A 25,633-nucleotide genomic window follows, 5' to 3' on the forward strand; every position below is an offset into this window, starting at 1 on the left:
GGGTCAGTCTGGGGGGGCTTTGGCGGGGAGGGCTGGCTCTGACCCCGGGGGCACTGCAGGCTCTGAGCAGGGGCGTGCTGAGGCCTGGTTCTGATTCCGTCTGAGGTCCGGCCCCTCTCAATCTCAACCCGTTTGTGGGTACCGATGGCGCCACACGCGTCCTGGGGTTGGCGGCTTCCTTCCTGGCCGGGCACTTGCACAATCTGAACTGCGTTCTGAGAGCTTCCCTGTCCCTCTGGGGCCGCAAGGGTTCCCCCTAGTTCAGTTCCCAAAAACCCCCCTCCTGCCTCCCTCCCCTCCCCCCTTCCCCCTCCCCCGGCCGCTGTCCCCGGTTCGCAAAGCGGGCGGCGGGACCCCAGGCTCAGGGCCTCTGGGGTCCCGCACTCCAGCGGGGACGGGGCTGGGAGAGGATGCGTCGGGGAAATGAAACTGAAAACGGCCCGTTCCTCCAGGCTGGGGGGCGGGGCAGGCAGGGGCGAAGGGAAATGTTTAGAAAGCTGGCGGCTGGGACCCGGGACCCAGGCTTTCACTTCTCCTGAGCCGCAGACCGCGTGACAGCGGCCACCGCGGGGAAGGGAGGGAGCGAGGGGCCGGAGGGCTGGCAGAGGCCGGCGGGAGGTCGCGGCAGCCGAGGGGACGGCCGAGGGGCCCGGGGAGGCCCTGCCCAGAGGGGGCAGGTTCAGTCCCAAGGGAGGGCACAGCTAAGGGCGGCCGAGCGGGGAGAGCGCTAAGGAGAAGGGAGGGGAGCGAGAAGGCAGATTGGGGGTGGGGAGGGGGGGAGCGGAGGGGGCCGGGCCGGGAGGGAAGGAACGGGGTCGCGGGGGCGGGGCGGGGGCCGCGGGATGCCGGGGCCGCGCGTCCCGGAGGAGCCTCGCGGGCGCGGGGAGCGCCGGGCGCTGCTGGCGCGCGGGCCGGGGCCCCGACGGCGGCGGGCGGCGGCGGGCGCGGTGCTGCTGGTGCAGGCGCTGGAGCGCGCGGCCTTCTTCGGCGTCGCGGGCAACCTGGTGCTCTACCTGAGCGCCAGCTTCCGCTGGGCCGGCGGGCAGGCCTCGCGCGCGGCGCTCGTCTTCCTGGGCGCCTCCTACCTGCTGGCGCCCGTGGGCGGCTGGCTGGCCGACGTGTACCTGGGCCGCTTCCGCGCCATCGCGCTCAGCCTGCTGCTCTACCTGGCGGCCTGCGGCCTGCTGCCCGCCACCGCCCTGCCCGACGGCCGCCGCTCCTTCTGCGGGGAGCTGCCCCAGGCGCCCGTCGTCCCCGCCTGCCCCGCGCCCGGCTGCCCGCGCCCCGCGCCCGCCCCGTACTGCGCGCCCACCCTCTACGGGGGCCTGCTGCTGCTCGCCCTGGCCGCCAGCTCCGTCAGGAGCAACCTCACCTCCTTCGGGGCCGACCAGGTGAGTGGCCGCAGGGCGTGCCCTGGGGGGGGGAGGGCTGGGCAAGGGGAGGGAAAGACAGGGACCTGGGCAGAGACCCAGGGGTGGGGGCGGGGGGGGGCCTGGCTCCCAGGGTGACCTCCAGCAAACAAACCACTTCCCCAATCCGGGCCAGTTTCCTTGTTTGAAAGAACTGGGGGGGGGGGGTGCTCACTCTAACAACGGCACCCCGACAATCGTCATTAACCCGCAGTTGTCCGTCTTTCTCTCGGTGCCTCTCAGTGTTTCAGCGCATCTCACCCTCTTGACCAGCCAGGCGGCAGGTGGTATTGTTGTGCCCATTTTACAGATGGGCACAGTGAGGTCTCCGGACATGAATCGCCCTGAACCGGTCACAGAGAGAGCAGGCCGAGGAGCGGGCAGGGTGGTGGACCGCAGGCCTCACGGGAGCCCCACCTTCATGTGGCACAGGGTCTGGGGGTCAGGGCCCCCCCGCCAGCTAGGCCCGAGGTGGAGCCGGGCCGGCTCGTCCGATCCCAGCGCTGCCACTCACTCGCCAGGCCACTCGGGCAGGTGTCTCCACCTGAGCCTTCCCCTGGCCCCTTTGGACAGAGCGGGCGCGGGGAGACATCCAGTAACACTGGCTCCCTGGATGCGAGGTGCCTTCCACGTCAGCGGGGTATTCGGCAATAATTGTAAATGATGTGGAACACGATGGAAACAGCCACGCGCGGCGTTCGTGAGCAAAAGCAGACGCAGGACGGGCAGAATGTGACCACCGCCGGGCGAGGAGACTCGGCCTCAACCGAGGGGACAGCGGCCGAATGGTTCCCGGGGGTGTAACCCCGTCACTGCGCTGACGGCGTGTCCTCCTGTCCCCGGTCTTCTCACGCCTCCAGCTGCGTGTCCGCCATCATGAAAGGGGCCTCTTTTAGGGAATCGCCGCATCCAGCGGGCACCCACCATCCCGCACCAGCCGTTCCCAGGGGCCTTGCCAAGGGGGACTTACTCGGTTTTCAGCTTGAGAGTCCTCAGCACGGATTCCCCGGGAGGGGCACGCCGCCCCCTCCATCGCTCAGAATCTCCAAGGGAGTCCATGTCGTTTCATTTTTTTAAATACATTTTTATTGATTTCGGAGAGGAAGGGAGAGGGAGGGAGAGAAACATCCATGATGAGAGAGAATCTTCGACTGGCGGCCTCCAGCACCCCCAGAGACCGAGCCTCCAACCCGGCACGTGCCCTTGACCGGAATCCAACCCAGGACCCTCCGTCCGCAGGCCGGCGCCCGATCCACTGGCCAGACCAGCTCGGGCGGGGGGGCCGTTTTACGTGCATCTCTGGGGCCTATCGGTTCACATTTGGAAAAGGAAGAAAACGCGTGCCTTCCCCCAGTGCAACTGCAGAAAGCAAAGCGTGACAGGAGAGCGAGGGCGTCGGAGGTGGGGGTCCCTGAGCGGGCGAGGGGTTAACAGCGAGCAGAACCATTTATCCAGAGGGGTGACCTCCAGGCCTCACTGCTTTTTGGAAATGCAGGTGCCCAGGCCGCGCCCAGACCTGCTGAGCGGGCATCTGGGACCAGGGTCTGGGCGGGCCCGGGCCGCAGCCGGAAGGGCCTGGGGCCTGACCGTTGCGATCGGTTGGAATCCTGGGTGAAGAGCTGCAGCCTCCGCCCTGCTGGGGGCCTGAATGTCCACTCCCTCCCACCCTGGGGGCCATGTCTGCCTCCCTGAGGAGGGCAGCCCCGTCTGGCTGGGCACAGATCAGCAGGGGGCGAGGCAGGATGGGGGGACGGGCCACCGTGGAAAACTCTGCCACCGCCAGCGGCGAGGGAGACGCTCGGGGAGCCCCCTGCCCGCTCCCGCGGCAACATGCGTGCATCACGTTTAAGCACGTGGGCAGACCTGAGGTCTTGGTCGGCTTTTTTCTGAGTACAAAGTGGGTGCTAGTGTCGGGTGCTCAGCCAGAGACAGAGGGAGGAGTCGCCCAGAGGACCAGGTGGCAGAGGGGCATCTGCCCGGCGCCCTGCGTGGCGGCGGTAAGAAAGCCACGTGCGCCCTGGGCATGAAGGAACAGCTGTGCCCCCACGGCCGCTCACCGCTGACGCCCAACAAGAGGGTTTGTCCGTGCAGCCACCAAATGTTTACTGAGCATCTGCTCACTGCCCGGGATGGGAAGGTGCCGGAACGCCCACCCACAGACTCAGGAAGTGGTCTGAGGGAGAGGGCGTGCGGCCCAGGGAGCACGCCACGGCAGGGGGCCCCCGGCCCTCGTGGGCCCTCACGCTCTCACGCCCGCCGGCAGGTGCTGGAACTTGGCCGCCATGCCAACCGCCGCTTCTTCAACTGGTTCTACTGGAGCATCAACGTGGGCGCGGTGCTGTCGCTGCTGGTGGTGGCCTTCGTCCAGCAGAACATCGGCTTCCTGGTGGGGTACGGCCTCCCCGTGGCCTGCGTGGGCCTGGCCTTCTTCGTCTTCCTCTTCGCCGCCCCCGTCTTCGTCACCAAGCCCCCCGCGGGCAGCCAGGTGTCTTCCATGCTCAGACTCGCTCTCCAGAACTGCTGTCCCCGGCTGTGGTGCCGACACTCTGCCAGGTGAGGGGGCTCTGGCTGAGGGCGGCCGTCGATCCAGCCCGGAGAAGCGCCCTCTGCTCCCGACACGCCGTGGCCCGGTGGCAACACGTTCCGGCAGCCCTTTAGGGGGACCGATCTCCAGGGGCCGGGGCCGCCTCTGGGACTGAGGGCGGCGATGGAGGCCACGGCGGCGGTGCTGGCGGGATGGGCGGGGGGCCGACCGTAGCGAGGGCATTCGCGGTCCTGGCGGTGACAGTGGAGATGCAGCTGGGGTGATGATGTCAGTAGCCACGGTGACGGTGGAGACGCAGCTGGGGTGATGGTGTCCGTAGCCACGGTGACGGTGGTGACGCAGCTGGGGTGATGGTGTCCGTAGCCACGGTGACGGTGGTGACGCAGCTGGGGTGATGGTGTCCGTAGCCACGGTGACGGTGGTGACGCAGCTGGGGTGATGGTGTCAGTAGCCACGGTGACGGTGGAGATGCAGCTGGGGTGATGGTGTCCGTAGCCACAGTGACGGTGGAGATGAAGCTGGGGTGATGGTGTCAGTAGCCACAGTGACGGTGGAGATGAAGCTGGGGTGATGGTGTCAGTAGCCATGGTGATGGTAGAGATGCAGCTGGGGTGATGGTGTCAGTAGCCATGGTGATGGTAGAGATGCAGCTGGGGTGATGGTGTCAGTAGCCACGGTGACGAGACGCCCTGCGTGGTGGTGGCAGTGGCAGCAGAGTGGTGATGGCGGCGGGATGATGTCCCGGGAAGGCTGTTGGGTATGATGCCCGTAACCCTATCCCTGCTGTGAAGGCTAAGAAATCGGCCACAGGGCCCTGCCCACGCCTTGCCCTTGCACTGGCCTTGCGGCTCCCCCACCTCTCCTCCCTACGGTAGCCGTTAGCCGACGACGGATGGGAGCAAAGTTGTCCGGGCCTTGGGGGCTGTGGCTCCTGTCAGCAGGTCTAAAAGGAAACAGCCTGCCCCTCCCCGCACCCCAACCTCATGCACTGCCTTCGAGTCTGATTGAAGGACCCATCGCTGCCGCAGACCGCCCGGAACTTAGCGGCTAAGCAGCCCCTCCCTCCCCTCCCCGCTCCGGGTGCCGGGCTCAGCCAGGCAGTTCTGCTTCCCGTGATGTCGCCAGGGGTGCGGGCATGCGGGGACTCGGAAGGAGGCCCCCCACGTGGCGCAGTCGATGCTGCTGCCGGCGAGGCCCCTCGGCTCCTTTCACGTGGCCTCGTGCTGTGGCTGGAGCTGCTCGCGCCGAGGGGTCTGGGCGGCGCGAGGAGGGAGTGAAAGGGCGGCCCAGGCCGCCGAGTGGCCTCGCCCGCCGGGAGCGGGGAAGCTGGCGTTGGGCACCGGGAAATGGCCACGCCACCCGGCCGCCTTTTTTAGAATCTCAGCGAGGCAGGCTCTTGGGCGAGACGGGTCAGAAACCTCTCGTGACGAAGGGCGAAGGGTCACCAGCCCGTGGCCGGTCTGTCCTGAGTCTCAGGACTGTGCCCTCCACTCCCTACCTCCTTGCCACGCGGGGAGGGCGCCGTCTGTCGCGTTGAGGGGGGACTTGGAGAGAGCGGTGGGGGGTTGGGCCCCTCGGATCTGAGAGGCCTCTGTCCGGGGCGGGCGCGGGCTGGGAGGTCCTGGGCCCCATGGCAAACTGACGCTCAAAGTCCACACTCCTCACGCCCGCGCCCACCTTCTCTGGTCCGAGCTCCGTGGCCCGGGGCCAGCTTGGGGCGGGGCGGGCCTCACAGCCGCCTTCGCTGCCAAGGAGAGGGGTGTGGCCATGGGGGGGGCAGCGCCAGCATGGGGACAAAACCACACGGAGAGGGTGGCATGGCGACTGGTCACCTTCCCCAGGGCAGTGGCCGTGAGGACGCGGGGGCTGGTGATGGCGCTAGCGGTGGGGTGGAGCGGGGGTGGCGGTGGAGGGGGGCTGTGGTCACCGAGGCCCGGGGGCAGGGTTGTTAGGAGGGGAAGCCGGGGCCACGGTGCAGGGATGACACCCCCACCTTGTCCGCTGCCCACAGGGACCCTGGGGGTGCCCAGCTGCTGCCTGAGCAGAGGCCGCCCCAGCCCGGCGCCTCCCCCCAGCAGGACGTCGCCAACTTCCGGGGGCTGGTCAGGCTCCTGCCCGTCATGGTGACCCTGGTGCCCTACTGGATGGTGTACTTCCAGGTGAGCGCCCGCCCGCCCTTGGCTCTGGGGGACGGGCTCCCAGGCCCCTCGCCGTTTCCTCTCTCACCGAGAAGCCCAGGGCAGCGGAAAGGGGGAGGGTTGCCACGTGAGCAGCGGGCGTGGTCCTTAGTCAGCCCCCTCCCCCGGGGGTGGACACGAGGCGCTCGGGGGACCGTCCCTCTGGGCCTCGGCGCCTCGTGCGAATGAGCATGGACAGAGGCTGGGGCTCGCCGTCGGCTGCCCCGGACCCCACAGCCAGCGAGGGGCAAGCTCAGTGCAGAGTGTGGGTCCCCTCCTGGCTGGCCTCAGTGTCCCCCCAGAGCTTTTAAAAAATACAGACCCCCAAAAATAAATAAATAAAAAGTACAGACCCCCAAGTCCCACCCCAGACCCTGAGAGGGGCTGCGGGGGGAGTGTCTCCCGGAATCAGCTGCTCAGAGGACACTGGCCTCTGCCTCTCACCTCGCCCCACGGCAAAGGTGAGCAGGTGTGTGCGTGAGCACGTGTGTGCACGTGTGAGCATGTGTGTGTGCGTGTGCATGAGAGCACTTGTGTGTGCGTAGGAGCACTTGTGTGTGCATAGGAGCACGTGTGTGTGCGTGAGAGCACGTGTGTGTGGTGTGTGTGTGTGTGTGTTTGTGTCCATGGCTGATTCTGTCGTACCGCTGGTCAGGATATTGACACACCGGTTGATAAATAGCTGCTGCCCGCAGCCAGCGCCACCCCCACCCCGCCCCCCGCTCAGGCCCTCCTGTGGGGCGCACCAGGGCCTCCCATTTTATAGCATCTAGAGGGGCAGTGCCTGCGCCGTCTTCAGGTGCAGAGCCACTCCGGAGGGTCAGCCTGGGGACTCGCTGAGCCCTCCCAGAGGACAGCCGTGTCACTGCTTCCATGTCGGCGGCACTCAGCCACGCCTGCCCCGTGCCGCCCTGGACAGCCGTCCCCCAGCTGCGTCCGCTCTGCGATGGAGCCCGGGCCAAGCCTGCTTCTGAGGAACGAGGCGGGCGGGAGGTCACTGCCCCCCGAGGCGGGTGGGACCCTGCCCGGCCCCCTGTGCTGGGCTGCCTTGCCTGCCTGGGAGCCGGGAGTCCGGCTGGCGTGAGGCGGCCAGCTCTGCCCCGCTCCACCTCCGTCTCTCTTGCAGATGCAATCCACATATGTCCTCCAAGGTCTTCACCTCCACATCCCGAACATTTTCCCAAACTACCCCAGCAACAGCTCGGTGGCGCTGGGAGCCCCGGCCAGTGGCTACAAGGTGAGGGCGTGGTGTGTGCTGCCCGGGTCAGGCCAGGCCGGGCTCCCCTAGAAGAGGAGGGAAAGAAGCGGCCTCTGCACTCCCCGTGCCCCACGGCAGGGTGCCCTCGGGGCCCGGGAAAGGCACCTGGAAGGTGGGCGGATTGTGCCACCCCCCAGCCACCCTTCTGGATGCCCAGCTGCTCCAAAGAGGTCAGGCCAGTGCACTCCCCCCTGCTGCTCTGAGCCGGCTCGCTGCCCGGTTTGTCCCCCCTCAGCTCCTCCTCTCCCTCTCGGGACCCTGCCTTTCACCAGGACTTTCCTAACCAGCGCATGGCATCTGACTCAAAATGAAAGGCCTTCAGAGCTGGCAGGCGAATGGCATCTCAGCCACCCTACCCCATTTGCTGCCTGTGCCAGACATCACTAATCAATCCTGACATTCTTTATGCTGAGCTGGTGAATGTGGCAGGTGGCAGACATCACTAATCAATCCTGGCATTCTTTATGCTGAGCTGGTGAATGTGGCAGGCGGCAGACATCACTAATCGATCCTGGCATTCTTTATGCTGAGCTGGTGAATGTGGCAGGCAGCCGCTACCAATGGGTAGAAGTTAGAGGAACCTGTTTGCCACCGTGATCCAACCCCACCCCTAGTTACACAGCTGAGGAGTGTGCCTCCCGGAGCAGGGGGCGGGGGGGGGGGGGCAGGAAATGGGTCAGGCCGGGGTCCCGGCCTCGGGCCCCAGCCCAGAGCTCCTTCGGCCTGCCAGCCGCCTCTCCTGGCTCCCTCGTGCCCAGATCCCGGAGGCCTGGCTCCTCCTGGCCAACGTGGTGGTGCTGCTGATCCTGGTGCCGGTGAAGGACCGCCTGCTGGACCCCTGGCTGCTGCGGCGCCGGCTGCTCCCCTCCGCTCTGCAGAAGATGGCGCTGGGCATGTGCTTCAGTTTTGCCTCCGTCCTTGTGGCAGGTGTGTGGCCGTGCGCAGGGGAGGGCGAGGGCGGCGGCCTGGGCTGGGGCGGGGCGCGGCCAGCTCACCGAGGCTGATGCTGAAGCCGGGCCTGGGCCAAGTGTCCCCCCACCGAGGTCCCCCCGCAGAGGGTGGGCGCGGAAGGAGGCTTCCCCGGGGCCGGATTCTCCCTTCTCACTCACAGCTGTGCGCGCTGCCCTGGGCGCTGAACACGTTGGGTTTTCCAGACACGCAGCCTCTTGTAGCACCGGGGAACATACTTTTTTAAGTTTTTATTTGTTCTCTTCCTTCTTCCATTTCAAAAGTATTTGAAGCCACTTATTCAAAAGGCGCTCAGGTAAGGCAGCCTTCCATGCTGGCACACAAACCTCCGCCGTTTGCCACTAGTCACCTAAGTGTCTCAGAGCCTCTGAGCCTCGTCTTTAAACAGAGCCGTCCGTCCCGAGCCGGCGTGGGCCAGGCTCTGCCCGCGGGGTGCGGCCGCGCGGGATGCTGCGCAGGTTAGAGGAGAGGAAGTCCGCAGGGCGCCCATCACCCGGCCTGGTTCACACGGAGGAGCCAGAGCAATTCATGAACGGGATGGGTCCCCTGCGAGCGATGTGCTTAGTGCACTTCGTCCTGCTTCGTCCTCGCATTCACAGGGCACCTGAGCCCTGCCCGCTGCGTCAGGTGATTGGCCCGGTGACACGCCAGTCGGTGGCGGGGCCAGAACGGGAGCCAACTCCACGTGCTGCCTCCGAAGCCGTGAAGGGGAAGGAGAGACACTTGAACGCCGACGGGGCTGCTGCAGGAGAGGGGACACGCGATGCCCCGGAAAGTGGCCAGCTTTGAAACCGCACCCCGCGGCTCAGATCCAGGCCCGATGCCTTATCAGCTGTGTGCCTCTGGGCGGGTGGCTTCGCCTAAATCTCTCTTTCTGCGCTTGCCAGGATGGGTATTAAATGCCTCGCAACAGCGGGCTCTTGATTAACAAGAGCTGTTCCTCTTACTGCGTGCCAAGCCTAGCTCTGAGCTTCCTGGCGGCCAAGGCAAAAAAGGGAAGAGTTGGAACCCAAATCTTGACACACACACCCTAGGCCAGTCTTCTCTTCCTCGCCCGCTGCCCAGTCAGTCACTGGCTACGTAGTGAAGGCCCGGCGGGTGCCCAGCTCTGCCAGGGGCTAAGCCGGAGTCCCCTTCTCTCCCACCCAGGATTCCTGGAGATGGAGCGTCTAGAATACATCCACCACAACCAGACGGTGTCCCAGCAGATCGGGGACAGCGTGTACTACGCGGCACCCCTGTCCATCTGGTGGCAGACCCCTCAGTACCTGCTCATCGGGATCAGCGAGATGTTCGCCAGCATCCCAGGTGCCCCGGGCCCTCCCCTGCACTCGCTCGGGCCGGTGACGGCGACGGGCTCGGCCTGGGGGTGCCTCACGGTCAGAGGTCTCCCGGCACAGCCTGCCGAGGGGCTGCGTGCACCCAGGGGGGTTCCCGGGCATTTGAGGTGAATCAGGCACTTCCCGTTCGCGCTTCCCGTGTGTCCCCGGCCGCCCCGTCCCCGGCTGCCCCGTCCCGGCTGCCGTTCCCTCAGATTGAAAGTGAACTCCTGTTTCCCCTTCAGTTCTGAGCCGCAGTGCCATCTCCCTCCGAGGCCCCTCCAGTGCCCCGCCTGAGGCACGGGGCCTCCCCTCACCTGTCCCCGCACACAGGGCGGGCCTGTTATAATGCAATCATGTCTGCCTCCCGGGCCGGGCTGGGGGCTGGGGGCTCAGGGCTGGCCAGGCTCCCCAGTGAGCCCAGGAACCGGCCCCCTCAGCTGCAGGCGCAGGGGGAGGCGGGGCGGGACTCGCCGTGGCATGGGGGTGGGGGGAACAGTCTCCTGAACAGTGAGCCCGGGGGGTGCTGTGGAAGTGACCTGGGGTGTTGGGGAGCCGGGGCAAGGTGGGGAGGGGACGGAACTCGGCGGTGGCAGCAAGGACCTCACCGGCTGGGGAGCAGCGCAGCGAGGAGCGGAGTCTTGCAGGGAGTGGGGGAGGCTGCAGGCGCAGGTCCTGTGGGTGGAGCCTGGATGTTGGGGTTACCCCCCCCCGCAGGGTAACAGCCCCACCCGAGGGACCTGGGCAGGGAAGGACCCCACTAGAGAGCTTTCCGACGTCTGGCTGTGGGAGGAGGATGGAGGGGGCGTTTCAGAGGCATTTGCAGAGGCCGGGCCGGAAGTGAGCGGCTGGGGTTTGGCCCAGGGCAGAGGGGGACAGAGGGGACCCAGAGGGCACCCAGAGGGGGGCAGAGGGCACCCAGAGGGGGGCAGAGGGCACCCAGAGGGGGGCAGACACTAGAAGAGGTTCTGAGGCCGAATCAGAATGACTTGGTGATGACACTGAAGATGAGCAGAGAGCACAGGGGACAGGGAGGCTGAAGACGGCAGAGGTGGGGGCGGAGGGGACCCAGAACTCCTGGGACAGCGTGGGGGTGTCCATGGGGAGGTCACGGGGTGGATGACGGGGCAGAGGTGACAGGCACAGACGTTGTCATGGCCACGGAGCCGTCAGGCATCCAGGGAAAGCCAGGCTGTGGCTGGCTGGGGGGTGGGGGGCCCGTGGGCAGGGCCTGGCCGCCTGGCTCAGCCCCTCTCCTCCCTGCAGGCCTGGAGTTCGCATACTCGGAGGCCCCGCGCTCCATGCAGGGCGCCATCATGGGCATCTTCTTCGCCCTGTCGGGGGTGGGCTCGCTGCTGGGCTCCGGCCTGGTGGCTCTGCTGTCCCTGCCAAGGGGCTGGCTGCACTGCCCCGAGGACCAGGGTGAGTGGGGCCGCCCTGGGAGCGAGGAGTGGGGCGGGGGGGGGGGGGGGAAGGAGGCTTGGGAAGGAGGTGGCTGGCCAAGTGCTCTGACCCACAGCAGGCTGGGCTCAGAGAACGGGGCTCTCGCTGAAGTTGGCCAATCACCCCAGCATGGCCTGCCCTCCTTGGGCCTCAGTTTCCCCAACTGTCAAAGGGAAGCATGGAACTCAGGGGGCCTCCCAGTGCCCTCCTGCTGCTGGAACTCGGCCATTCGGTGGAGGGGCCGCTGGCCCTGAGCTGTTCTCAGCCCCAGAAAGAACAGGGCGGCCAGACGCTGGAGGGCCACCCGCCCAGGGCCTTCCCCCGCCTCCTGGCCGCGCCCCTGCGGCCGCCGCCGCCGCCACCGCCGCCGCCGCCGCCGCCGGCTCGGAGGGGGGGGGGGGGCCCTGCCCGCCCCAATGCCAGCCTCCCCTCTCCCCAGGGAACATCAACAACTGCCGGATGGACCTGTACTTCTTCCTGCTGGCCGCCATCCAGGTCGCCGCGGCCCTGCTGTTCGTGAGGATCTCCCGTGGCTACGAGAGGGCAGCGCGGGGCCCCGCCCCCCAGAGCGGCCCCGGCAGGGACAGGGGCTGACACCCTCCCCACCCCGGCTGCTTCCCACCGGACACAGACAGCGCAGGCCTGCGGTTCCCTCTCCCTTTATTCTGTGCCCACATCGGGATGAAACGGTTCCCATAAATAAGGGCTGAGCCCTTCCTCTCGACCAGGAGCTGTGATGGGAGCCGGCAGAGGGCTGGGCCGGCCTGGGTGGGAGGGGCCCGGTGGGGACGGGTTGGTGAGCGCCAGAGGCCGGGCCGGGGGTCAGGAGCTGCCCCGGATCCGCTCCATGTAGCACCGGAGATCCTCGGGGTCCTTCAGCCCCATGTCCTCACACACCCAGCGGATGTCCTCCTCACCCGCCACCAGGATGGACTGCACGGCCGGGGCCCCCGCGGGCTCCTCGGGCGGCTGGGCCGGGGGCGCTGGCGCGAACGTCACGAACTCGACACGCTTCCGGCGCCCCCCGGCTTCTTTCCGGGCCGGGGCGCCGGGGGTGCCGGGGGTGCCCGCGGGGGGTGCGGGGGCCAGGGTTAGGGTCTCCCCGCCCCCGCTCTCGCAGGGACACCCCCTCTCCCCTTCGAGGGGGCCAGGGGGCTGCCGGTCCAGCTGGCGGCTCAGGTCCTCCTGGTCGGTGCCCAGCCACACCCAGTTGTGGGGCTGCGGGGAGGCGGGGTCCGGGGCGCTGTCGGGGGGCTCCTTGCGCTGGTAGCGCAGCACGAAGACGATCCCGTTGGCCAGGAAGAGGAGGATGGCCAGGCAGAAGATGCCCAGCAGGGCGTACATGCCCAGCTCCAGGCTGGAGACCCGCCGAGGGGCGGGGACCATCTCCTCCTCCTCCCCCTCCTCCCCCCTCGCCTCTGCCTCCTCCTCCTCCTCCTCCTCCTCCTGCCCGGCCTCTTCTGTCCGCTCAAACTTGCCCCCCACACTGCCCGCCGCCCGCCCTCCGCCACCCACACTGGCCTCCGTGGCCGGGGAGCTCCCGGCAGGACTCGACGGCAGGGCAGGGGCCGGGGTGGGGGCCGGAGGCAGCCCGAGCCACGTGGTGCCCGAGGCCAGGGGCACGCGGTGGCGGCCCCGGCGGCAGGGCTCCGGCGGGTGCAGAGACACATGCAGAGGCAGCGCCTCGGTGCCCGCCCCACTCACCACCACCCCCAGCCGGGCACCCCGCCCCTGGGCTGGCAGGACGGTGCTGGGCTCCTCGGCCGAGACGGAGAGTCCCAGGTCCTGGTGGTGGTAGAGCTCGGCGGGGGCCAGGGTGTGGTCGGAGAAGGACAGCCACAGGGACAGGGCCACCTCCTGCGGGCACAGACAGGCGGACACGCGAGGGCAGGCACGCATGCACACGACTCCCACAGAGACAGGCCACATGGAGGGAGGGACCAGAGAGGAAACAGACAGGCAGATGGACAGACACAGGGAGAGAGGGGACGGGCGTCAATCACCTGTCGGCCACTCAGCCCCCGGGTCCGAGCCATCAGGAGGGTCCTCAGCTAGAGCCTCATCCACCTCCCACCGACACGCTCCGGCCACGGAGAGCTCACTGCCGCCCAGGGCAGTCGGTCCTCACTCCAAAAACCCTCCCACCCCGTCCTCAACCCCCACCTGGGGAGACTGACCGTAGCCCCGACCCCCAGCCGTCACCTGCTTTGCGGCGGGAAGGGCTGACTGCGCCCAGCACGTGGCTGTGACCTCCCCAGGGTGGTCAGGGCCCCGGCTCAGGGCCAGGGCCAGGCCCATGACCGGCTGCACCCGCAGCTCCAGCACCGAGACCTTGTCATCTGTCACGGCCAGCGCCTGCTCCCCCAGGATGGAGTCCGACAGGGGGGACCGCACCTGAGGGCGACGAGGGGCCGGCGGTGGGGCCCGCTTACACAGACGGCCTTTCCCCTCTGCGACCCCAGCAGCCCCACCCAGGGCTCGGGTGTCTGCTCCCCGCATCTGCGCAGGCTGCTCCCCACCCTCCCTGCTCTAACACTAGACCCTACACGTACCTGCACCCCAACCCTACACGTGGGAGACAGTTCCCTCCTCCCTCCAGACCTGGTCCCCCACACCCAACCCCGATCCCGCTGGGCGCAGGCCCCCCCAGGGACACCCCTTCCCCCCGGCCGCTCCGACCCTTCACACCCGTCCACCCCACGAACATGCTGGGGCCCCTGCGCCTTCCTCGGAGGAGCGGCTCACCTCGATGGAGGTGACCCCGGGCTCCAGGCCCACCAGGACTCGGCCGCCCTCCAGCGCCGCCACGCGCGGGTCCTGCACGCGGGCGTGAGGCGCCACGAGGTGGGACACGTCCAGCAGCCAGTCGGGGCCGAGCAGGTGCGCGAGGCGGCGGCCGCCGTCCAGCGGGTGGGCCGCGAAGGGCGCGAGGAAGCGCACGCCCGCGCGCTGGTACTGCAGGCGGCAGCCCCGGGCCCGCCGCTCCGCCTCCTCCCCGGCCGCCGCCTCGGGCTCCGGCGCCCTGCAGGGAAGGGGCGGTCCGGGGGCGGGGCGTCAGCGCAGGCCCCGCCCCCAGCCGCGAGGCCCCGCCCCATTCTTAAACCCCGCCCACAGGCACACCCTGTTGGGCCAGGTCCTCCACCTGCAGGCGCTGAGTGCCGGCCCCATTCCTGATTGGTGCCTGTACCTGTCCATCAAGCTGCTCTTTCCCCCCCCCTCCCCTCCTGCTCCTAATGGGGACCTGGTGGTGGCTGGAGGAGCGCCCCCTCCCATGCGGGAGACAGGGTCACTCTGCAGGGTCCCGGGGCTCAGGTTCCTGAGGCCATGCACCCTTGGGCTCTGGTGGGGCAGCTCCATCTTGACGGATCTAGGCGCCATCTTAGGCGCTGAGGACACAGCAGTGAGCTAGCTGCCTTCCAGGGTTTGCCTTCTAGGGGAGGGGTGTGCAGGGGCAGGCCGCCCCCAAACATGATGGAGCAGATGACATACGAGAAGGGTCTGTACTGTCCAAGTGCGGGAGGTGGGGAAGGAGGAGAGTGTGAGGTCGGCAATGATGGGCAAAGGCTGGGCCACCAAGGGCAGGGATGGGGGAAGGAGCCACAAGCAACTGGGCCTCTTTCAGACCCCAGCTCGAGCCCCTAGCTGTGTCCCCGGGCCCCTGGCTGTGTCCCCGGGCCCCTGGCTGTGTCCCCGGGCCCTCTCAGTCCCCGAGCCCCTGGCTGTGTCCCCAGGCCCCTGGCTGTGTCCCCGGGCCCCTGGCTGTGTCCCCGGGCCCCTGGCTGTGTCCCCGGGCCCCTGGCTGTGTCCCCGGGCCCCTGGCTGTGTCCCCGGCCCCCTGGCTGTGTCCCCGGGCCCCTGGCTGTGTCCCCGGGCCCCTGGCTGTGTCCCCGGGCCCCTGGCTGTGTCCCCGGGCCCTCTCAGTCCCCGAGCCCCTGGCTGTGTCCCCGGGCCCCTGGCTGTGTCCCCGGGCCCCTGGCTGTGTCCCCGGGCCCCTGGCTGTGTCCCCGGGCCCCTGGCTGTGTCCCCAGGCCCTCTCTCAGTCCCCGAGCGACTCCGCCAAGGCCAGCGGCTTCTCCAGGCCTCCACGCACCCTTCAGCCGGGCTGGGCACCCTCCAGCCGCGGACCTGCTCCAGGGTGGTGTCCGTCAGCTCGATGCGCAGGGGCAGCAGCGGGGCCCACACGGTCAGCCGCAGCGAGGCCCGCAGCCGGCGCCACCAGAAGTCCACCCGCACCCCGCGAGCGCCCCGGCTCTCCTTGCCAGTCACAAACACGGCGTCACAGGCCTCGGACACCTGTGGGAGGGCAGGGCGTGGGCCAAGCCAGGGAGCACCAGAGCGCACCCTGACCCCGCCCACGGACATGCAGGTCCTCAGAGCAAGACTTCGCCCGCAGCCAGGGCCCGCCTCCCCGGAGGGGCCGCACCCCAGGCGCGTGTGGGGCGCCGTTGGGGAAATGGCTATCTGCAGACAACAGAATCTTTCTGCTGACAGAGGAGGGTCTGAATTCCAAAATTTGCCTGCTTAGCGCTGGCCTCTGACTTTGCTGCCGGAGCCACGGGGCAACCTGCTCAGGTGGGCAGGAGCCACTCAGACACGGGCCCAGGGCCACTGCGGGCATCTCCTCCCCCCGGGAGGCCGGGGTGCAGGAAACGCAGGCCTGAGCGGCCCCTTAAGAGTGTCAGGACTGCTGAAACCGGTTTGGCTCAGTGGATAGAGCGTCGGCCTGCGGACTCAAGGGTCCTGGGTTCGATTCCGGTCAAGGGCATGTACCTTGGTTGCGGGCACATCCCCAGTAGGGGGTGTGCAGGAGGCAGCTGATCGATGTTTCTCTCATCGATGTTTCTAGCTTTCTATCCCTCTCCCTTCCTCTCTGTAAAAAATCAATAAAATATATTTTTTAAAAAAAGAGTGTCAAGATGGGGAGTGTTGCCCAGCCCCCGGTTTGTCTTATGGGTCACGATGAGGCTCCAACCATAATCATCGTCATTTTCATCATCACATAATTGTTACCACAGCGGTGCCTGCTGGCTTCGGCCCTGCGTTCTGCTGGGTACTGCGTTCGGCCGCTTTTCATTCTTGCAACATCTCTAAAGGGCATTCCCATTTTACAGCTTAGGAAACCGAGGCTCAGAGAGGTTAAGAGATTTGTCCACAGCCACACAGCTAGCTGATCACCAAGGGTCTCAAACAGAAACGGTCTGGTCCCAAAGTACATGCCCGCCCCTCACCCACGGCAGTTCACTCGCCAGCGCAGCGATGAACGTGACAGGGCCTGAGCGGGGGGGCGGGGGTCACTGAGCTCCCACTGGACTCTGGGGGGAGGTGGTGGGAACACCCCCACGAGGTTCCCGGGGTCACGAAGCTGTCTCGTGGGGACCGGGATGGGTGAGGAGGAAAGCTGCGTGTACATCCCTGCACACAACCGTGGGCTCACGTGGGAGGGGCACGTGCCACTGACCTGCAGGACCTGGGCATTGGCCGACTCGCAGCCGATGTGCTCTGTCACCTCCACCAGAGCGCCCCCGCTGTCCACGGTGACCAGGCGCACGGGGACCCGCCGCGGCACGCCGGTCAGCGGTGCTGTATTCACCAGCTCCTCGGCCTGGGGGCGCAGGAGGAGCTCAGCCCCTAGCTCTTCGCCGCACGCGGCCCCCCACCTGGCTGGGCAGAGGGGGCACCCCTCACCTTGGCCAGCGGGACGAGGGCGCGTATGTCCCGCTCCGACACCGGGATCTCCCACACCATTTTGTCCTTCTCTGCCTCCGGAGCCTGGCCTGGGTACTCCAACTGCCACGTGACGGGGCGAGTGACGGCCAGGCCCCCGCTCGTGCCGTTGTCCACCAGGAAGTCCACCCACAGGAACTCGGACAGCTCGCGGGGGCTGCTGGCAGAGGAGAGAGAGACTGAGCGCTTGCTAGCAGCCAGGCGCTCTGGATTCCTGAGGGAGGGTCTGTGATCATCCCCATCTTACAGATGAGGAAACCGAGGTTCAGAGGTTACATCACTCGCCCGAGGTCACACGGGGAAAGCGGCAGGGCTGGCATGAAACCCAGGCTTCCTGGCCCCAGCGCCCAAGCTCTCCTCCAGTCCTGGCCCCTGCAGGACCCATGAGGCTCCTGAGCCCTCCCCCACCCCCCTGCTCACTGCCTCTCCTGCCTTCCTGGGCCTCCTCCACTCGACCCTCCGCCTTCCACAGCCATCAGGGTGGCGTAAAGCACCTGGCTCAATTTCTATCAAGAAGGAAGACTCACTTCCAAGCCCCACAATCGGCACACGGCCCCCTGAATAGCCCTCACAGCTTCCTTTGACCCAGTGCCCGCGAGATGCCAGGAACTAGCCTGGATGTTGGCTACACAGCATCTTACTTCATTTTAACAAAACCTAAGGGATGCAGTATTATCCCCATTTTACACGTGGGGAAACTGAGGCTCTGGTGTGTGTGGGGGGGGGAGGGGGGTGGCAGGGAGATGAATTGGTTTGCCCAAGTAAGTGTCAAAACCAGGATTCAAGCAGTAGCTTCAAAGCCCATGGCCTTGACCCAGGCTCAGGGCATGAGGAAGAAGAGTGCAAACGTTATGAAGTGCAGCTGGGCTTTGGGAATAGCAATAGCCCCCCAAAGGGACCCGTCTGGTGCTGGGGGAGGTGGGGTGGTGGCTGTGAGGGCTGTCACTGGGGGGCTGGGCACCACCTGAATGAGACTCACAGACACTCACTGCACCTGGCACGTGGCTGGGGGGGATAAAGAGTAGGTGAATGAATGAATGGATGAGTGAATGAATGGATGGGTGAATGGATGAGTGAATGGATGGATGGATGGATGGATGGATGGATGGATGGATGAGTGAATGAATAAGTGAATGAGTGGATGGATGGATGGATGGATGGATGGATGGATGGATGGATGAGTGAATGAATGATGAGTGAATGGATGGATGGATGGATGAGTGAATGAATAAGTGGATGAGTGAGTGGATGGATGGATGGATGAATGGATGGATGAATGAGTAAATGAATGATGAGTGAATGGATGGATGGATGGATGGATGGATGGATGAGTGAGTGGATGGATGGATGGATGGATGGATGAGTGAGTGAATGGATGGATGGATGGATGGATGGATGAGAGTGAATGAATGAATGGATGGATGGATGGATGGATGAGTGAATGAATAAGTGAATGAGTGGATGGATGGATGGATGGATGGATGGATGGATGGATGAGTGGATGGATGGATGGATGGATGGATGGATGAGTGAATGAATAAGTGAATGAATGAATGAATGAGTGAATGGATGGATGGATGAATGAGTGAGTGAATGAATAAGTGAATGAATGAATGAGTGAATGGATGGATGGATGGATGGATGGATGGATGAGTGAATGAATAAGTGAATGAGTGGATGGGTGGATGGATGAGTGAATGAATGATGAGTGAATGAATGGATGGATGATGAATGAGTGAATGATGAGCGAATGGATGAGTGAATGAATGGATGAGTGAGTGAAAGGACGGATGCTCTATCTGCGGACACTGATTCCTTGAAGGAGTCTGTTCCTTCGCCTGCTCACATGGGGAGACGATGCAGAGCGCAGCCTGTGCCCTGGAGCCCGTCTCCAGCCCGCAGCCCCCCCTCCTCTGCCCGCACCGGGGAGCCAGCCACCCACCTGGCGTCGGGTCCTGTGGGCCCAGCACGGCGGCAGGTGATGAGGGTGGTGTGGTGCTTGGAGCCCTTGAGGCGGTCAAGCTCGGCAGCCCAGAGGGCGGGCTGGGCTGGGCGGGCAGCCGTCACGTGCAGCCCCTTCTTCACCTTGATGCTGGGGAGGACAAGCAGATGCCGTTTGTCAAGGTGGGTGCCACGCTGTGGACGGGGTCCAGCGGGAAGACACGGGGCTAAGCCTCCCGTCGGGCGTCCCCGAGTTCAGGTCCAACTATCCTCCTCGCCGTCTCCAAGCCAGAAGGACGCAGCCTCGGCGCAGGTCAGCCACGTAGCTCTCCCCACCCCCCAGGACCACGTACGACTCCACTGGCCACAGGTCACGGCCAAGCCTGGCATTCAAGGCTCCCAGGGCCTGGTCCAGTGTCACCTCCAGCGTGACAGCTCTCCATCACTCTGCTTTCGCTGCACCCAGAGCTCTTTCCCACACACACAACGCCGCCCGCGCCTCCACGCCGTGGCTCAGGCTGGCCTTCCGCCCGCCCCACCAGCTTCTCCTCCAGGCCTCCAGCAACTCAGATGCCACGTCCTTCAGGCAGCTCCCCGCTGGCAGGATGAGGGTCCCTTCCTCACCCCCTCACCCCAGCCCCCGCCGCACTTTGTGCCTCAGCAGAGCATGCACTCCAGCTCACGCCCAGGCAGCCCCCTTCCCTGGCGCTGGGGGCCCCTAGGCCTGGCTCCTCTCTCCAGAGTGGAGATGCGGGGCTGGGATAGTGTAAGTCCAGGGGAGATCTAGTGAGCACAGGAGGACGTGAGAGATGGGGACGGGACAGGCACCTCGGAGACACAGAGGGCAGGGCACACACAAATCCAAATATGGAAGAGGCCAGCGACACGCGGCCAGTCCTTGTCACCGGGGTGGGGTGGGGGCCGCTTTAGGGGACCTTCCTGCAGGAAGGAACACAGAGAGGAGGTCCTTTCTGTGGAGCCGTGTGGGTTCAGGGCAAAGGGGAGGGACCCATGGTAAGGGCGGCAAGCGGGAGAACATGAAAATGAGTGAGGTTGGGGCCAGTACCCCTCCTGAGGCGTCAGAGCATTCACTACGCCCAGGCACTGCACTTGCCAGTTTCCAAGCCCTTTCCTGTTCCCTCCCTGGAGCCTCCCAGCTGCCCTGTGAGTCCGCCCCACTAGACCAAGGACCCAGGAGACGAGAAGGTCCTCCTTCTGCCTTCAAGTTCAGGGCTGTGCCCACTGCCGGGTCTGGCCTGTGCCCGGGCAATCACGGTGCCTGGCCTGGAGGGGTGGGCGGGGTGGGCGGGCCCATGTTTTACAGTCAAAGGTCCTAGTGAGGACCCCCAGAGGAGCGCCTGCCCGGGCGGCCTGCAGAGGCCCTGCCTCGGGGCCTGGTACTCACCGCAGGGTCAGGACGCTGGCTGTGAAGTTGCGGCGAAGCAGGAGGCTGGCACTGAAGAGCTGGCCAGGCCGCACGGGCACATCGGGCACCCGCAGAGTCACTGCCTCATCCAAGGGCACCTCCTGGTACTGGGGGGGGTCCGCCGGGCGCAGCTCCACACTGCCCACCGGCAGGGCCTGCACCCCAGGGTCCTCCCCGCCAGGGCCGCAGCCCCCAGGACCCGCGGCGGCGGGCTCCAGCGTGTAGGCCAGCTCGGCCCGCGTGGCGTCCGGGGAGAACCAGTGGGCGGGGAGCTCCAGCTCCACCACGCAGGCGCCCAGGGATGGCTGCAAATGCACGAGGCCGTGGGGCGTGTCAGGAGCCCAGAGCCGACACGCAGGGCCAGCCTGGGCCGGAGACGACTCCCCAGGGGCACGGCCAAGCAGGGACAGGGCTGGGCGAGGCCTCGGGAGGCGACCACAGGAGCCGACCCGAATGCCTCCCCCTACCCAGGCCCCGGCCGCCCTGACTGCAGCTCAGGTTTCTCAGGACCCCAAAGTCCACATGCGCCCCTCTCCCGCGGCTTCCCGCGTAGACGCCACCACAGTGGGATCGCAGCGCTGAACGCCACCCTGGCCATAACGCCCGCCGTGCCGGAGGCGGCTCTGCGCAGGCATGGCACTCCTCCCACTCGGTCTCTATCCCGCCCCCAGGTGAGCTGGGGTTGTTACTGCCCCATTCCACAGAGGAGGAGACTGAGACCCAGAGAGGTTAAGTTACTTGCCCAAAATCATACACACTGGACTGAACGCCGCAAGGGACCCTGAGCAACCTCCGCGGGGTCCCGGGAGAGCAGCAGAGGAGACTGGAGTCAGGTGGTCCGGGACCCCACACTTCCCAGGAGTGGGAGCCCGCTTTCTCCCTCCAGGACTCCCCCCCCCCCCCGGGGCAGGCACAGCAGCAGGGCCAGCCTGGGGGGCCCAGCGCTCACCTGGAAGCGGCAGGCGCGGTGGGCCGTGCCCGCGGGGTGCATGGCATGGAGCCGGGCACAAGGCAGGCTGCCCGGCCCCGGGGGCCAATCCTGCCCTTTGAGGTGGAAGAGCACGCGGGCGTGGGGCTCGGCTGGCGTGGCCGCCGCTTCCACCGACACGGCCCGCACGTCCCACGGGACCGGCCTTTGGTGGGGCTCGGCGAGCCGAGGGGGGACAACCTGCAGGGAGAATGGGGGTGCTCAGCACGGCGGGGGGGGGGGGGGGTGGTGTGGGGAGATTGGACGCCAGGCTCCCAGTTCCAGCCTTCATGGGCCTCCGCTTCCCCCTCTGGAAAGGGGGCTGGGGCAGGCCCGAGCCGCACACAGCAGGCCCCGGGGCCCCCTTACCTGCTGAGTGGCGAAGGGCGGGTAGGAGGCGCGGAGAAGCGGCTGGGCCCGGGGCCAGGGCTGCAGCAGCAGGAAGGTCTCGGACCGGGCGCCCAGGGAGGAGTTGGCAGGCGGGTAGCGGCCCACCTGCTCGACGCGGAAGTGCTCCGGGGCGTCCAGGAGCTCCAGGGCGGCCGGCAGGAACACGGGGTCCGGGGGGCCCGGGTCACAGCCCACTGAGGGGCGAGGGGGAGACAGAGAGGACGAGCTGCAGAGCTGGCGGGGCACGGCGCCGCGGGCGGGAGGAAGGGAGCGTTACACAGGCCCAGCCCGCAGCGTGGAGGGTCCCCCCACTGCACAGACGAGGAAACCGAGGCCCGAAGAGGAGCACAGGTAGCAGGTGACGGCCGGGATGTGAATCAGAGCCCAGGAGCGGATGCCAGCCCCACGCCATTCCTTTTCCTGCCTTTCTCCCTCCAGCAGAGCCTTCTGGGGGGCGGCCCCTCCTCCACCCCCATCCTAGCCCTTACGTAACTGCCCCCGGCACCGAGGCTCTGTGGGGCAGCGCTCTCTACAGGGCCCAGCGGGTAACAGGTGAGTCTGCAGAAGCAGAGACCCTTCCGCTGCCCCCAGGCCCTGGCCAGCTGTGGCTGGACGTCCCTCCCCCTCCTCCATCATCACCATGGCAACTCTGCACCAGTTTCCCAAACGTGCTCCCTTCTACCCCGATCCCAACAGGGTACTGAGTGCGAGGGGTGTGTGTGTGGGTGGGAACAGGAGCCGGGAAGAGAGTCTGGTATGAATAACCAGGACAAAGGCCCACCAAGACCATACTCGGGGTGTACCCCACTGACTATCGGTCAGGCCTAACAACAGTAATTCACACTTTAGGACACTAGCTATGTGCAGGCTACCATTTAAAACACGTTACAGCCCTAACCGGTGTGGCTCAGTGGATAGAGCGTCGGCCTGCAGACTCAAGGGTCCCAGGTTTGATCCCAGTCAAGGGCATGTACCTTGGTTGCGGGCACATCCCCAGTGGGGAGTGTGCAGGAGGCAGCTGATCAATGTTTCTCTCTCATCGATGTTTCTAGCTTTCTATCCCTCTCCCTTCCTCTCTGTAAAAAAATCAATAAAATATATTTTTAGCCCTAACGGGTTTGGCTCAGTGGATGGAGCGTCGGCCTGTGGACTGAAGGGTCCCAGGTTCGATTCCGGTTAAGGGCATGTACCTTGGTTGCGGGCACATCCCCAGTAGGGGGTGTGCTGGAGGCAGCTGATCGATGTTTCTCTCTCATCGATGTTTCTAACTCTCTATCCCTCTCCCTTCCTCTCTGTAAGAAATCAATAAAATATATAAATATATATATATTTTTTAAAGTAAATAAAAAATAAAACACGTTACATACATGTACTAACTTTCAGTTTTTGTAACAACTGAGAACTAGGTTCTATGACTGTTAATCTCATTTTATGCTTATTTCTTTTTTAAATTCTTTTTATTGATTTCAGAGAGGAAGGAGAGGGAGAGATAGAAACATCGATGAGAAAGAATCATTGATCGGCTCCCTCCTGCACACCCCCGACTGGGGATCGAGCCCACGACCCGGGCATGGGCCCTGACTGGGAATGAACTGTGACCTCCTGATTCATAGGTCGACGCTCAACCACTGAGCCACGCCGGCCGGGCTGATCCCATTTTACGGCTGGAGACAATGAGGCTGAGAGGTTAAGTACTTGCTGGGGCCCCACGGTTGGTGCATGGTGGAGCTGGGAGTCAGAGCCCAGGCATCAACCACTAGACCACCCTGCCTCCACGCTCTACCTCTCCCTCCACCCTGTGCTGCTTGCAGCAGTGTTCACTCCCTAGACTCTGGGTCTCTCCCTCCCCCTTCAGGGCCAACAGAGAATGCCGCCTCCTTCCGGAAGCCCTCCTTGATTGCTTGCACTCTCACCCCTCCCCTCTGCTCTGTGCAGCCCCGGCTGCCTCCTCTGAATTGGTTATCTTCCTGTTTATCACCCGGGGCCTGTCTGGCTGATCCCGGATCACACGCTGGGCAGCTCTCCCTGGAGCGGACGTCCTAGGAGCCTGGAGACGTGCATTTACGCCCTAACTCGGCCTCGGGGAAGGTTGGGCCAGTCCTTTAACTCTGGGAGCCTCTGCTCCGGCACCTGCAGAACGGGCGCTGGTGGCCCGGGAGAAGGAGAGGCCTTTGCAAACTGGCGTGTGGAGCAGGGTGGCTGCTAATGGACGTGACAGGCGCTCGGCTCCTCGCTGTGAGAGGGTTCTGGCTCCTGCGGGTCCCCGGGGAGGGGGGCAGGTGGCTGAAAGCAGCCTCAGAGCCGCTCCCTCCCAGCCCACTGCTGGGCTGGGGTCCTGATGGTTTCAGCCTCCTTCAGGATGCTCCCCATCACTGAGCATGTGTCTGAGACACTTACCACCCCCCCCCCTCCAAGTGTAACAGGTGAGTGCCTGGCTCCCAGGGGCAGCCCCTGGCTCCCTCCCTCCTGCTGCTCCACTGCCGGTATAATGACAAGATGCTGGGAGGCCTGACTCCCACGGACTTCCCGCATCCAGATCTCAGCTTTGCGGGGTGGGGGGTGGGGGCGGGGGGTGGAGAATGCCTCACTGTGCCCCACTCTTCTGTGGCATCATCCACCTACAGCCGCGGCCCATGCCAAGGGGAGCCGCTGCCCCCTCCAGGGATGGGGATTGCCTAAGCGCCAGGAAGGCACGGATGGGGCGATCTCTTGGGACTCCAAGGTCAAGGAACTCCCCGGGGCAGGGAGAGCGGCCGCATATCTACCTCCAAGGGCCCTGCAAAGGGGCAGCTTCCCGCCGCGGGGGTGGGTTGATGGTGGGGGGACGGGGCTAGCAGCCACCGGGGTGCAGCTCCGAGGGCAGAGAAGGGAGCTGGCGCCCGCCCGGGTCGGGGCAGCCGGGCCAGAGCCCTGGCTGGAGGGAGGCGGTGGAGGTGCGGGCCTGACCGGCTGTGCTGGGTCGGGAAGGGGTGCCGGTGATGCGGGTGAAGGCAGCCCTGGGGCGGGGGCCTCCCGGTGAGGTCTCTCCCGCACTCGGGGCGCGCCGTGGGCTCGGTCCGGACACCCGCAGACTCCCGCTCTCGGGCATCCCTGGAGCTCGGGCTCGGCCCCGGGCCCGCCCGCCCCCGCCCGGCCCACCCCTCCCGCTGACCTCTCACGACGTCCAGGGCGAGGGCCACCAGGAGGCAGAGCCCGGGGGCGCAGGGTCCCCGGGGGGCCGCTGCCCCGCGCCCCTCCATCCGGGCGCGCGTCCTCCCCACGGAAGGCGGGACTAGGCGGGCGGTTCAGGCCGCGGGCCGCCCGGCATCTCCGCGCCCGCCAGGCGCCGGCGGACCCCGATCCCGATCCCGATCCCGATCCCGCGGCGGAGTCCCGGCCGCCAGCGCCCGCCGCACGGCCCGGCCGCGGGGCAGCTCCCAGACAATGGAGCGGAGCGCAGCGCAGCGGAGCGGGATGTGGGCGGGAGCGCAGGCACGCGGCCCGCGGGCTGTCCCTCCGCCCCGCCGGGTCCTAGTGCCCTCCGCGTCCCCACCCCGGGGCGCCCCCAGCGCCAAGTGGGGGCGAAGGCCACTTCCCGGGAGACGGCACCGCAGGGGCCTGACCCGCCGCTGCCAAGAGGGACAGGACGCGTCGTGCGCTCGGTCTCAGAAGCTCCCGACTGAGGAGGAGGCCCCCCTCCCCTCCCCTTCCCTCCCCTCCCCTCCCCCCACGCAGCTCACCTGTAAAGGCGTGTGACCCTGGAATCGGAACCTGAATTCCAGGACAAGGGGGGACCCTGCAGCCTCGGGTGAAAAAGGGTGAAAGGGGCCAGTAGGGGGGGGTGACAACCATGTGCCCCCCCCCCACCACCATCACCACCAGGCCTGGGCCCCTGCTGGAAGGGAGGACTCCAGGCGCAGGCAGCTGGTTTCATGCCCGGGACAGGCCTGTGGGCGTGGGAAGTGTGAGGACTTGCCTCTGCTCCCCAGAGAAGGCCGGCCTCGCGGGTCCCGGCGCCTCCGGGCCAGGCTGTTGGGAGGGTCCAGAGCAGGCACCCGCTGACCAGCAGCATCTCCAGGGAAGCTG

General features: G+C 66.3%; 2 protein-coding genes across 2 annotated transcripts; one reads left to right on the plus strand and one right to left on the minus strand.

Annotated features, from left to right (window-relative positions):
• The first annotated feature begins 835 nt into the window (after positions 1–835).
• Positions 836–11,844, plus strand: SLC15A3 (solute carrier family 15 member 3). The gene is made up of 8 exons (XM_054725285.1): positions 836–1,391; positions 3,673–3,962; positions 5,966–6,113; positions 7,258–7,368; positions 8,148–8,316; positions 9,508–9,666; positions 10,944–11,099; positions 11,560–11,844. Exons 1-8 carry the CDS (start codon positions 843–845, stop codon positions 11,712–11,714), a joined length of 1,737 nt encoding a protein of 578 aa, XP_054581260.1. The 5' UTR covers positions 836–842; the 3' UTR covers positions 11,715–11,844.
• TMEM132A (transmembrane protein 132A) lies at positions 11,834–25,002 on the minus strand. The gene is made up of 11 exons (XM_054725284.1): positions 24,720–25,002; positions 21,548–21,762; positions 21,161–21,379; positions 20,191–20,516; positions 18,787–18,936; positions 16,806–17,001; positions 16,579–16,722; positions 15,211–15,413; positions 13,866–14,142; positions 13,323–13,514; positions 11,834–12,977 (listed from the first exon to the last, which is right to left on the minus strand). The coding sequence occupies exons 1-11, from the start codon at positions 24,805–24,807 to the stop codon at positions 11,943–11,945; spliced, it is 3,045 nt and encodes a 1,014-aa protein (XP_054581259.1). The 5' UTR covers positions 24,808–25,002; the 3' UTR covers positions 11,834–11,942.
• Positions 25,003–25,633: the final 631 nt, after the last annotated feature.

Source organism: Eptesicus fuscus, chromosome 13 (assembly GCF_027574615.1).
Source record: "Eptesicus fuscus isolate TK198812 chromosome 13, DD_ASM_mEF_20220401, whole genome shotgun sequence".
NCBI classification, from domain to species: domain Eukaryota; kingdom Metazoa; phylum Chordata; class Mammalia; order Chiroptera; family Vespertilionidae; genus Eptesicus; species Eptesicus fuscus.

What these genes read in the sequence shown, in the direction of transcription:
- SLC15A3 (XM_054725285.1), top strand. Translation starts at nt 843, where the DNA reads ATGCCGGGGCCGCGCGTCCCGGAGGAGCCTCGCGGGCGCGGGGAGCGC. An exon ending in ACTGGATGGTGTACTTCCAG is followed by an intron (nt 6,114 to 7,257) that starts GTGAGCGCCCGC and finishes TCTCTCTTGCAG; the next exon opens with ATGCAATCCACATATGTCCT. An exon ending in GATGTTCGCCAGCATCCCAG is followed by an intron (nt 9,667 to 10,943) that starts GTGCCCCGGGCC and finishes TCCTCCCTGCAG; the next exon opens with GCCTGGAGTTCGCATACTCG.
- TMEM132A (XM_054725284.1), bottom strand. Translation starts at nt 24,807, where the DNA reads ATGGAGGGGCGCGGGGCAGCGGCCCCCCGGGGACCCTGCGCCCCCGGG. An exon ending in ACCGCGCCTGCCGCTTCCAG is followed by an intron (nt 20,517 to 21,160) that starts GTGAGCGCTGGG and finishes GTGCATTTGCAG; the next exon opens with CCATCCCTGGGCGCCTGCGT. An exon ending in CCCTTCCCGCCGCAAAGCAG is followed by an intron (nt 12,978 to 13,322) that starts GTGACGGCTGGG and finishes CTGTGCCCGCAG; the next exon opens with GAGGTGGCCCTGTCCCTGTG.